The following is an 11,955-nucleotide window of genomic DNA, read 5'->3' as shown; positions in this document are numbered from 1 at the left end:
CTCCAGGTCCCAGAATACGGACCACCTTTTCCACACGACGCCTTCAGGTTCCTTATATTTTTTCGCAGCAATCTTTCCGGGGACAACTTCAAGATCGTTCACAATTTTGAGGATTTGCATACAAGACTTCTCCTTCGGCGCTGTCCCGTGCTCCGTCTTCCCATTAAACCTTTCCTTGTCATCCCTCCAAGGGTCTTTAGCATCCAACCACTTTCGGTGGCCCATGTAAACAATTTTGGATGAAGCGGGCAACTTTTCCGATGTCGTGTTTCCCCCGCACTTTGTACAGGCCCTTGTAGCGATGTGTCACCTCGCATAAAGTATTTCCATTCGCGGAGTAGTCATGCACGCAGGTCAGAAGCGCTGCTCTCATCGTGAAGTACTGCCTCCTGTTTGTGTCCCAAACCACTCTGCCAGGGTTCCAAAGCTGTTTCAGCTCATCCTTCACTAGCTGCAAATCCACATTTATGGCAGCTCCCGGCTGCTTTGGACCCTGTATGAGCATGCATATGTGGATGTACTTTCTCTTCATGATGAACCATGGAGGAAAGTTGTAAACAAACAAGATCACTGGCCATGTGTTGTGCTTATTGTTCATGTTTCCAAAAGGATTTATCCCGTCAATGCTGAGACCGGACCTCAGGTTTCTGGGCTCTGCGCCGAAATCAGGAAATGCCGTGTCGAAGTTCCTCCACTGAGTCCCATCGGCAGGGTGTCTTAGGACCCCGGCTTTCTCCACACGGTAGTGCCCGTCAGGATCAAATGCAGCCTGCGCCGGATCGTGTTAGACGAGATATCTCGCGTCCTTAACGTTCTGCATCCAACGCTCAACTCGGCCACCTGCCGTAAGATACCAGATAGTCTTTGCCGGCCTGCCCTTCATCACTTCTTCCCCATCGTCTTCGCCAGCTCTGGTGTTTTTCTTCTTGTATCTCGATGCACCGCATATGTGGCAGCTCTCATGGTTCTCGTACTCTCCAATGTATACCATGTAGTCGTTTGGACATGAATGATGTTTCACGCAATCTAATCCAAGCGGGCATGTAATCTTCTTCGCCTCGTATGTGCTCTTGGGCAACTTATTTGCCTGTGGAAAAACCGAAGCAAGGTAACTAAACAAGTCCGTGAAGCCCTTGTCTGACCAGCATGATGCTGTCTTCAGCCTCAAAAGTTCGAGTGTCACTTCGAGCACGTTATTTTCTTCGCCAGCTCCATCATACAAGGGTGTGTTTGTGTCCTCCAACAATTTTTTGAACTGAGCAGACTCTGCCTCATCTTCAGGGTCCTCCAGCTGCTCCCGTAGGTACGGGTCATCTAGCATTTCGGCAATCCTGCCACGTGGAGCTCATTCACCTTCCACATTAGCCTCCTCATTGACCCTTGTTTCTTCCTCAAAATCATTCGCCAGATCATACCGCAGGACATCATCACCTTCGCTACCGCTACCGACATCAACCGCATCCTCCCCGTGACTAGTCCAGCGAGAATAACCTTCCACAAAACCTGATGCCAACACGTGCATCTGAACATCTTCAGACTTCATCATGCAGGTGTTTCCACATTTGCGACATGGACAACGCATCATCACAAGTCCTTTTCGTTCCATATCACCTTTCGCGACTCCAAAAAAGACCGTCCATTCGGTTATTCATCGAGCATTGATTCTTTCCTTTGCGTACATCTAAGAACGGTCCTTCGATCTACAACACAATACACAAGAAAACAAACAAAGCAAAATAGTTAGCCTAATCATTGACAAGGGGATTAAGGTGTTAATTAACCGGAGCTAACTAAAAATTTGAAATTAGAGACATTCGGAGAGAAATTGGAGGCCGGCTAGAAAGACGGGAGGGAGAGAGAGCTCGCAAGGGAGAGGGAAGCTCCGGGTGACGACGAGGAAGCCGCATTTTGGCCGGCGGCGAGAGCTCAAAAATTTGAAATTGGGAAACTTCGGAGAGAAATTGGAGGCCGGCGAGATAGATCGGGAGGGAGAGGGAAGCTTCGAGGTCGAGAATCGGAGCTCGCCGGCCGCCGGAGCTCCAAAAATGGAGCTTGGCGGCCACGGCCGCTGGCCGGCCATGGAAACGGCGGCCTCCGGCACGGGGATTGGAGAGAGGAGGAAGGGAGAGGGAGGAGGGGCTACCTGGGGGGCTCGCGGGCGGCCATGGCACCGTCAGGCAGCGCTTCGCCATCGCGGGAGAAGAAGGGGCCGCAGCTGGTCCGTTACGATGCGCAGCGCGACCAGCTGCGGCTCTGCTCTTCGTATTTAAACCGCGACAATCATCAGTGGCGATTGGGATTTGGGTGACCATTACTGATAATAGTGGGTACATCAGTAACGGTCGCGTTGGGGAGACCGTTACTGGTGCGTGGTTCATCAGTGGCGGTCACCTCTTAACCGACCGCCACTGATGTATCTCGCGAGGTATGATGGTTCATCAGTGGCGGTCGCGCTAGGCGGGGACGGGCAGACCCCGCTCTGTTCATCGGTAACGGTCGCGGCCGCGGCCGACACTGATGTTGTTCATCAGTAACGGTCGCGCCGGACCCGTTACTGATGTGTCATTGCATATAGACCATTTTGTAGTAGTGCGATTCCTTGTTTTCTCAGATCGAAGAGTTTGCTCATATTATGGGTAATCTGCCGCCACCAGCTCCCAAATTTACCGATTCGCTGCCCCCTCTCGAATCGGCTGTCTATTCCTCCTCCTCCTCCTCCTCTTGATACCACCAAGGCGGCTCACACGAAGAGAACCTAGCTAGTTGCCGCTCCCCGCGGCCCTTCTCCCCTTCCCCCCTCGGCAACTCTCTCTGCCGCTGCTTGCTGTCGTCACCCTCCTCCCCCTCTTGACAACTCTCCTGCCGATGCCGCCCACGGCCACAGCCCTTCTCACCCCGCGGTAATTGTCGGCGCCGCCTCCTCCCCCAAGGGCAACTTTTGATGACAACGCCCTCTGTAGATGACATCCTCCCCCTCCCCCCAAGATGTTATCTGATAGCCACGGTCTATCCATGTGCCCTTTGTCGTTGAAGAGTTTTTTAATCATCTTCAAGCTGGAATGGAACCCCGTGCGGAACAAGATTTTTGAATCCTTGGAGTGCGGATTTGAGAATTGAGAGCAGAGTTGGCTGATTTTGTGGAGTGGAGGTTGTTCAGCAACCCTTTAACACGTAACATTCCTACAACTAATATATTTAAATCCTTGGAGTAATAAAATCTATAAACTGCACCCACATGTGAAAATACGAGCATCTGAATTTAAACTCTAGTAAGGATTCGAAGTCTCTAAGTTAAGTCATTCTCCCACGACTCCACCATCTCACCACCAAAATATAGATTTCGGTCGAAAATATAGTTAAGATGGAAGGTATTATCTTTTTAACTAGGTGATTCCCCGCGCGTTGCCGTGGAAAATTCTATATGCACGTCTGATTACGATTATAAAAACAAATGATAATAATATGATTTAATGTAAAATAAATATGTATATTGTAAGACAAAACGATTTTATCATTCATAACGCCTATGCAACAAAACAATAGGTGTAATTTTGATGTACATAAACATTAACAATTTTGAAGAAACCGAAAAGTGAAGTTTCATCAACCTTAATATTTGCAGATCTTAGAAAAATTGACATACATACATATCATGAAAATATGTGTGTTTGGTGAAATATTTATATGCAACGTGAAGATGAAAAATCTTAGGTATCAATATATATATATATATATATATGTATATATGTATGTATATATGTATATATGTATGTATATATGTATATATGTATGTATATATGTATATATGTATGTATATATGTATATATGTATGTATATATGTATATATATATATGTATATATGTATATATATATGTATGTATTATTTTCAGTTAACTCTATGTGACATGAAGCGTCAATGCCGATTCTACCATTGTAGACGGCAATTATAATACGTCTTAAATCCATTTCAACATCCAATTTGACCACAAGGCTTCTATGTGTTTGATATATTATCACGCTTGGACCCCGACAATTTATTACTTTTCTAACTTTGTCATAAGCAAATAATTAATTCAATTTGCGTGCAAGAAACCTTTAATCCAAGAATTTTTTAACAGCCAGTACTGTCATTATTGTCATATAGACCTCAACCCATGTTATAAGAAACAATTTTTAACAGCCAGTACTGTCATTATTGTCATATAGACCTCAACCCATGTTATAAGAAACATTTTCTGACAGGATATCGATCAATTGGAGTCGTCTATATGCTTGCATGTGAAGACATGCAAAGTTGCCAACATTATATTCCACCAAATATCATATTATGAAAAAGCTTGGACTAGTGGTTAGCATCCTCCAGCGGCAACACCATCAAAGGTGACATGCAGCCCATGATTATTTTATTGCTCACATGGATCCAATTGATTATGCGAATCAATACGACGTTATGATTAAATAAGAAAGATACCGGTGGAAATTTCTCTTCTAGTTTAAATTACACGTTTAGAATATTTGGAAGTCTTATCGAGTAGAAAAATGAAGTGTGACACTACACTTTAATAATATTTGGAGGTATAAGCGACTAGAAAAATGAAGTAGGAAAGGGTATGCGAAACCAACGCAGACACGCACAAAATGTCACCATTTGAGAGATATAGATGGATGAAAGCGACATGTGAGAGAGCCTCGTCTCTTCCAACTTGTGAGCACATGTGGTAGGAAAATTAGCAAAAACAAGCAATCGTGTTTTAAATACATATAACTAGTGAAAGCAATGTTTGTTTTTGAAAGATAAAAGCATTGTTTGTTGGAAAGGTGGTCAGGCAAGCAGTAATTGACTAATTAACCACACAATATATATGGTTGATGGGTGTCTTATGTCTATACTCTATAATAAATATTATTTATTTAAGCTATTCAGGTCATCAACCCATGCATCAACGCTGGGTAGGTTTTGTATTTTGGTTTATACTGTCTTCATTTGTTGGTATTAGTAAGTTCCACAATTTTATAATAACAAATAAAAATACCAATATGCATGTATGGTGCTAAATGATGATCATTAGATTTATTGTGAAATATATAGGTTCATATTACCGTGGTTTGACAGTGTATATGTTCATTTTTTTGTTACAATTTTAAAATTTGCAGTTCAATCTTTCACTGCTACAGTAAAAGAGTAGCTGTTCGCGGGACTCAATCTCGGGGCTACAACTGGGGCATAGATCGTCTTGCAGGATGTTGTTTTCCTCTGCAGGTTGTTGAAATGAATTATTTTCAAATTTGCAGCTCTTCCTCTATTATTTGATAAAAATGAATGCTTGAAACCATCGTTTTAGAAGTTTAAACAGGCAGTTCTTGAACTAAATACGGAACCTCAGAAACACAGCGTGTAGACTTTTAATTTCCTTACACGTTCCTGCCGCGCTGTCAGCATTCAGTGGTCCAAATGCCCTTGAACTTATTTCCTTTAGAAAGAAAGATAGTATATTGTGGTAACTGAACAAAGCAAATGTGGAAGCACTGTTTTGAAAAAATAAAGACAAGGGTGGAAGCGAAGGACAGGGCACTCATCTCCCGTTGCGGCCTGGCCAGGTACATGTTGTTATTGTATCATATCGGTTTAGCTTAGTTGAGTACGTATTTGTTTAGATTCGATTATATGCTCTTCCACCACGAGACACCGGAAAGGAAGAAGATATGACCGGATCAGGAGGGATCAGGGATCAGACGCGACTTGTTAATAATTAAATCCAGAAATAGTCGTATCCAACATGCAAGCGCACACGTATATACTAGTACTCCAGATGTTGATCGCTGTGCGGTCCCACCGCAACCTTTGGATTTGCTTGTCTTGGCCGCTGGGTCACAGGAGTGGCAGGCCATTATTGCCCTCTCCTCCCCGTTAATTTAGAGTTAGTACGAGTCAAGCTATTAACCGGCAACTAATTAACTCCTTCCTTCCTAACCCCCCCGTGCATGCATCAAATCTGGTCTCCTCTGCTTTTGTTTCTCCTTCCACCATCCATCCATGTGGCATCGCCACCTTCGCTTTCATATAAAGGAGCCAGCCGAGCCACCTCCCCCCAAGTCCCCAACGCCAACCTGCCGATTGCCACATCTTTTTGGCACCCTTTCTCTCCCGAACCTTCCTGTCTTTGGTGTTCTTCACATGGCCGTGCAAGCGCAGTACGGCGGCGTTCCGGCGCCGTGTTTCCCCCGCGTCCATGCGGCATACGACGCCGAGGCGCAGGAGTACGGCGCGTTCCTCCCCGCGGCCGCGGCCAACCATCACGGCTTCTACAACAACTGCGCCAGCGGCGCGCAGAGCGACCTGACGTGCAACAACAACGGCGCCGGCGTAGGAGCGCTGGTCTCGCGGAAGCGCGGCAGGGAGGCGGTAGAGCAGCACGCGCCGTCGTCGTCGGCCCTGCTGCCGATCCCGGGCATGGCGAAGCCTGTTGCGCTGCCAGCGGCGGGCCGGTTCGTGGAGTCTGCCATAGCGTCGACCAGCGGGCGCCCGGCTGCAGCACCGTCTTCGTTCGCCCTCGACACGCTCGCCTTCTCAGAGCTGTACTATCAGCAGCACGACGCGGAGATCGAAGCCACGGTGCGGGCGGAGCTCGAGAGGATGCGTGCCGGGCTGGAGCAGGCGCGGAAGCGGCAGTGCGTGTCGCTGGTGCGCTCGGCGTCGGCGTCCGCGGCGAGGCGGCTGAGGGAGAAGGAAGCCGAGCTGGACGCCGCCCGCCGCCGCGCGGCCGAGCTGGGCGAGCGGCTTCGGCAGGCGGCCGCCGAGAGCCAGGCGTGGCGGGGCCTGGCGCGCAGCAACGAGGCCGTCGCCGCGGGACTCCGCGCGACGCTCGACCACCTCCTCCTCCGCGCGGCTCCGGCCCCGGCCGAGGGCTTCGGCGAATCGGACTTCAACTCCCCCGCCGGAGCCGAGGACGACGCTCAGTCCTGCTGCTTCGCGGCGCCCAAGGAGGACGCCGGCGCCGCGTGCTCCAAGTGGGCGTGCAAGTCGTGCAGCGAGGGCGAGGCGTCGGTGCTGTTGCTGCCGTGCCGTCACCTTTGCCTCTGCAAGGCGTGCGAGCCCAGGCTGGACGCCTGCCCCGTCTGCCTAGCCGCCAAGAACGCATCCGTCCACATCGCCGACGCCAGCTGATCAGCAGCCACTGCTCCTGGCCGCCGTCCGATGAATGCCCTTGGGGACGTTTCTTTGGAATTTGTTGTTCCAGCTCAGTAATTAGCCAGTTAGATTAAACTAATTGATACCGTTCCTAGCTTGTGTTCTTCCCGGGAGACCGGCAGGTTTAGAACATGGTGAATTCCATTTGCCTTTTGTACTGCGGTAAAATTAGCGCACAATGGAAGGTTAAGATCTCTTGCCACGTTATTATTCCAAATCAGGACCCTTTTGAGTTACTTTTCAGCGTAACATGGTCCGTAATCTCCTATTATTACCTTTCTTTTTGGCCTTTGCTTACGAGGCTTCGATCGCAATACGTACTTTTTTAGAACCTTTTTGTTGGAAGGTTTTTTTATTAGGAACTTGGATATAGATCACAGATGTGTCGATGCCAATGTCTCCCCGTTCGAAGAAATGCAGAGTCTGTTTTGGCGTGAAGTTTCAAGAAAGCAACCAATGTCTTTTCCGTGCGACGGTGCGAGTGTAAATGACCTGTTAAACATAGCATGGTTGAGTGGGTGGGGCGGCCGTTTGCACGCATTAATTACGCAAGAGCAGGGTTGACGGCCAATAGCTACAGTTTCCGAGGCGGACAATTCAATGTAAAAAATGGACGGCTCGACGTAGAGATCCACATGAATGCCGGAGCAGTAGTTCATGCTGCAGGATTCTGAAAGATACTGCTAGTACCAGTCTTCTTTCTTACAGCAGCAGCTGCTGGCAGGCAGGACAGTACTCCGTGTATCACAGTACCAGTGCTGGATGGATGGGAGATAAGCAGGTCCATATCAATTTGTCGACGTTCAACTCATCCATCCTGGCTGGTGTCGCGTGCAGCCAGATGCCCCTCTGGTTTCCAGCACTCCTCTCTGCCTGACATCAGCAGCAGCATTGCCTTTTTCATGCTGCTGCTTTTGCTTGTCCATTGTCTGTTGTGTGTCACTGGGCTGGCCAGCCTGGTTGGAGCAGAAGCAAGTAAATTGACGCACGCACATGCCAATGCAGCGCAGGCTTACTCGCGATCGGGTCGAGATCTCTGCAGCTTTCCGAGGCTAGTGGAGCCGGTGCATCATATTCGCGTGTCGGTGGTGCGTGCAGCCCGATTCGCGTGTGGCCGCATCTTCTGCCATTGCATATGCATGCCTGCCCCTGCCCTGTCTGTCTGTTTAGTCTGGAGTACAACCGAAAGGGGGGCGAAAGAGCGTTGTCAGGTAGCTTTGATTAATTTGGTTTTTGAAAGTTGCTTTGATTAATTTGGTGGCTAATTGGTTCCGGTCATTGCGTGATCTGTAGGTACTATCATCGAACAAGAGGGAAAGGAAAACATCAAAATTATTGGTGACTTGGTGATCTACTTTGGAACAAAATTGAATGGGGGCGAGCACGCACCACCGGCCGTACATACATTGCTCATTGGATCCATGGCAGCTACATACCTGTAAGGGCCAATTGGTGCCATCCGCTTAGGTACATTTGGCAGTACTCATCCGCTTAGCTATACAATCACCGTCAGTACTAATATTCCAGCCTTCCAGGCAAGTACCGGAGTACGTACGCTAGCCAACTTTTTGATCTGCCAATGGAGCGGAAACTAATCTCCACCCAGCCTGTCTGAATTCCTCTTCTTTCTGGTCCGGAGTGCTCGTACTCCTCCCTTTGACGCGGCAGCAGGCATGCAACCGAAAGAAGCAAGCGATTGATGATGCCATAGGACACAGATCGCACTGGAAAAAGGAACATGAGTACTCTGATGCTACAAATTCGGCATGATTAAGCAGGAGATGACTGACTTGATCGATGATACCTTTTGGTCGTTGTGCCTTTCCTTTTCTCCTCCTCTTTATTCATGTGTGTGCATAGGTTCTTGCAGGCAGGTTCCCTTTGCTTGTTCCTGACTGCTTTCTTATTACTTTCTTCACCTTCTTGATCAATCTCTCCAAGAAAGGCCACAGTGGCAACATCCATGTAAATACATGTAATTGATTCCCTTCTAGTGCAGTGCTCCCTTTCTTGGGAAAATTTAAGCAGGGGCGGTTGAAAATCAAAGACATACTTGGGCGGTTGGGCCAGACAATTCCAATTTGTCCTTGTCCATACTTGAAATTTGTGATTTGTGGTTTGACCTTTGGATCATTACTGACCTCGCTGCCAGGGCTGCCATGATTTTGGCATGGCCGTTTCACCGTTTGGCCGGTCTTTTCTTCCACACGCTGGAGCGTGCCGCCGCTGTCAGCTGATGGATCTACATGTACGTTATGTTCTTATTCTACCGTAGCTATCGAGAAGTGTGCAGTGCATTCACGCGCTTCTCATGGGCGACCTGTACTTCATTTGTCCACACGCAAATGCCGTATCAATGCTTCTTTTCAGGGAGTAAGTAGCTTAATTAATTAGACGTCGTACTACCGGCACCTAGACTAGTGCAGCTTCACTTTCATCATTACTTTAGGCACTAAACATAATGTGAGATATGCAGCACCAATACCACTGCCAGGCATATGCATGCGTGGGATCTGGCTATTTTAGTGGTGCTTTACGGTTAATTTTCTGTTGTTTGATTAGCTTTTGTGTAAGGCCCCAAGGATCGATCGATGAAGCTGGCCAGATAGTATGTGTGATGCACGATCGCCGGCCGGGATATATAGCTCTCAATCATGTTGTCCCCTTGAATGTACTCGAGTACGCACTGATGTGCATCTTATAATTGATCTTATTAATTATCCACCAATGCTGAGCTTTTGAGACAAGAAAGCCATCTATCGCGTGCTTGCGATCTTGGATGGATCGTCCTCCTTTGTGACGCTGCGCTACCCGAAAATCAAAGTGCTCTTGCGTTGGCACTCACACATGCCTTCTGTACTGGCCATGCCCCAAACCAGCCTAGCTATAGACTATCGCTAGTTAAAGACCTAGAAAAGGATCAAAAGCTTCTCACGCAATCACGCGGCGTCCTTCGAGATGAGATGTGACATGGGATGATGGGTCGCAATACAGATTAAAGATTGGTCAACTACTCGTACACAGACGTGACCTGAGAGAAAAGCAAACTGAATCACTAGTAAGTCCGTTCCTCCTCCTGGAGAACTCCAGTCGTACCTGCTGAACGTGTTAACCCCGACGAAACGGACGTTTCGGAGGCGGCTCCAACGGTGTCGTGACACTGTATCGTCCGTTAGCATAGGACTCTTCAATAGTTCCGCGGCCTGACAGTGTACACACATGCGTGGAAAAAGAGAACGCTAATCACCGTACTTGGGCCGCAATCTGGGATGCAAGTGGTGGACGAAGAGCCCCGTGTGGGCGTGTGTTCGCCGACGCACGCGACTCTTCTTCGTATAGTTTTCTACTTTCTGGCCGGGCCGCCTCGGTAGGACTGGCCTCTTCTGGCTCTGTTTATTTTCATGAAGCAGGAGCCCGCCGGGTATCAGCCCCTACAGACTAAATATGCGGCCCATGTGTTAAATAAAATGCGGCCCATTCAATATACAGCATCGCATAAGCTCCAGGCGACGGGGCCGGCCCAGAGCAGGTGAGAGCAGCCATCATTTCCTAACTGGAAATATACGGGCCTTTCCCCTAAAAAAAAAGGAAACGTACCGCGTTGTGTTTGCTGCAACCATATAATCCTCCGTTTTGAAATGTTATCACAAAATTTATTAATTTTAGTTGTTTTTTTAGAAAAATATAAATATATATAACACCAGACTATTATTATAAAATATTTTGTATATTATACTTTTTGGTGTTATATATGTTGGTATCTTTTTGTATAAAATAAATTCAGGCTAAGTTTAGAAAGTTTATCTTAGAATAACCTAAATATATAGACATTAAGTAGCAGAATGTAACTAAAATAAATAGAACATGAAGCCACCATATTTGTCCGCTAAAATGTATCCACTATCGATATTAAATCTTAACGGCTACAATTTGAGGTTAAGATACATATATCAAGCTAGAACATGCAAGATAAGACACAACAGAGTTCTGCGTGCAGCTGTAGGACTAAAGGAAAGAATCCGTGTCAGTTTTCCACCCAATAGAAAAAGGAACCCTACCCGCCACCCACCGCCGCTTCAGATCTATCTCGTCTCCCGGCCGGACGGCCGGTGAACGACGTCCCTGCTTCTTCTACGTTTAGGGATTTAGTATGTCTTAAAAAATTATAATTTGGTCAACCGGCAGCTGAGCTATGGTGGTGATGGCGGCACTGTGCGGGTTAATAATAAGGTTTTTCCGACTCCTCATCCACCTCGTCGACGGCGATCCTGCCGGTGGCGTTGAGGACTTTGGGACGGTTGGTCGCTAGTCTTCTGAAGTGGTGGATCTGGTTCTGTGTTTGTGCTTTGCAGGTCATTTATGCGTTTCGATTTATTGGTTCCTTTTCCGATCGATGAGACTCGGTCAGTTTCGACCTCATCATGGAGTTAGTGCGGCCAGGGCTTCTCGGATCCATCTGTCCGGATCTAGGATGGTCATCCAACCCTCTTCGTCGTCTTCTTCTTCGGGACGGTGGTCTGTTTCTCAGAGCACTGTCTCCGGTGTCTTCTGACTCCAACCGGCGACTTTCCGGCTGCTACGTCAACAACGTTTTCCTGGCTCCGACGTGGTTCACGGCGCTCCACTGGCAAGTGCAGGAGAAAGACAATGACGTTTGCTTACAAGAACTCAAGTGTAATTTTCTTTTATTCTAAAGATGGCTCTGTAAGGGTTGATTGATTTTAATATATGGCCTTGACCTTCTCACAAAAAAAAAGAAAGAGTCC

General features: G+C 47.6%; 1 protein-coding gene and 1 long non-coding RNA gene across 2 annotated transcripts; both read left to right on the top strand.

The window, feature by feature from the left end:
- Positions 1-6,036: 6,036 nt before the first annotated feature.
- Positions 6,037-7,465, top strand: LOC100838504 (probable BOI-related E3 ubiquitin-protein ligase 3). Its single transcript, XM_003575952.4, has one exon. The coding sequence runs from the start codon at positions 6,176-6,178 to the stop codon at positions 7,163-7,165; it is 990 nt and encodes a 329-aa protein (XP_003576000.1). The 5' UTR covers positions 6,037-6,175; the 3' UTR covers positions 7,166-7,465.
- A 503-nt stretch (positions 7,466-7,968) lies between these two features.
- On the top strand, positions 7,969-9,235 carry LOC112272307. The gene is made up of 2 exons (XR_002965936.1): positions 7,969-8,400; positions 8,483-9,235. It is a non-coding gene; the product is annotated as an uncharacterized LOC112272307 (long non-coding RNA).
- Positions 9,236-11,955: the final 2,720 nt, after the last annotated feature.

This window comes from Brachypodium distachyon, chromosome 4 (genome assembly GCF_000005505.3).
Source record: "Brachypodium distachyon strain Bd21 chromosome 4, Brachypodium_distachyon_v3.0, whole genome shotgun sequence".
Lineage (NCBI taxonomy): Eukaryota > Viridiplantae > Streptophyta > Magnoliopsida > Poales > Poaceae > Brachypodium > Brachypodium distachyon.
This window is presented reverse-complemented; position numbering and strand designations above follow the sequence as displayed.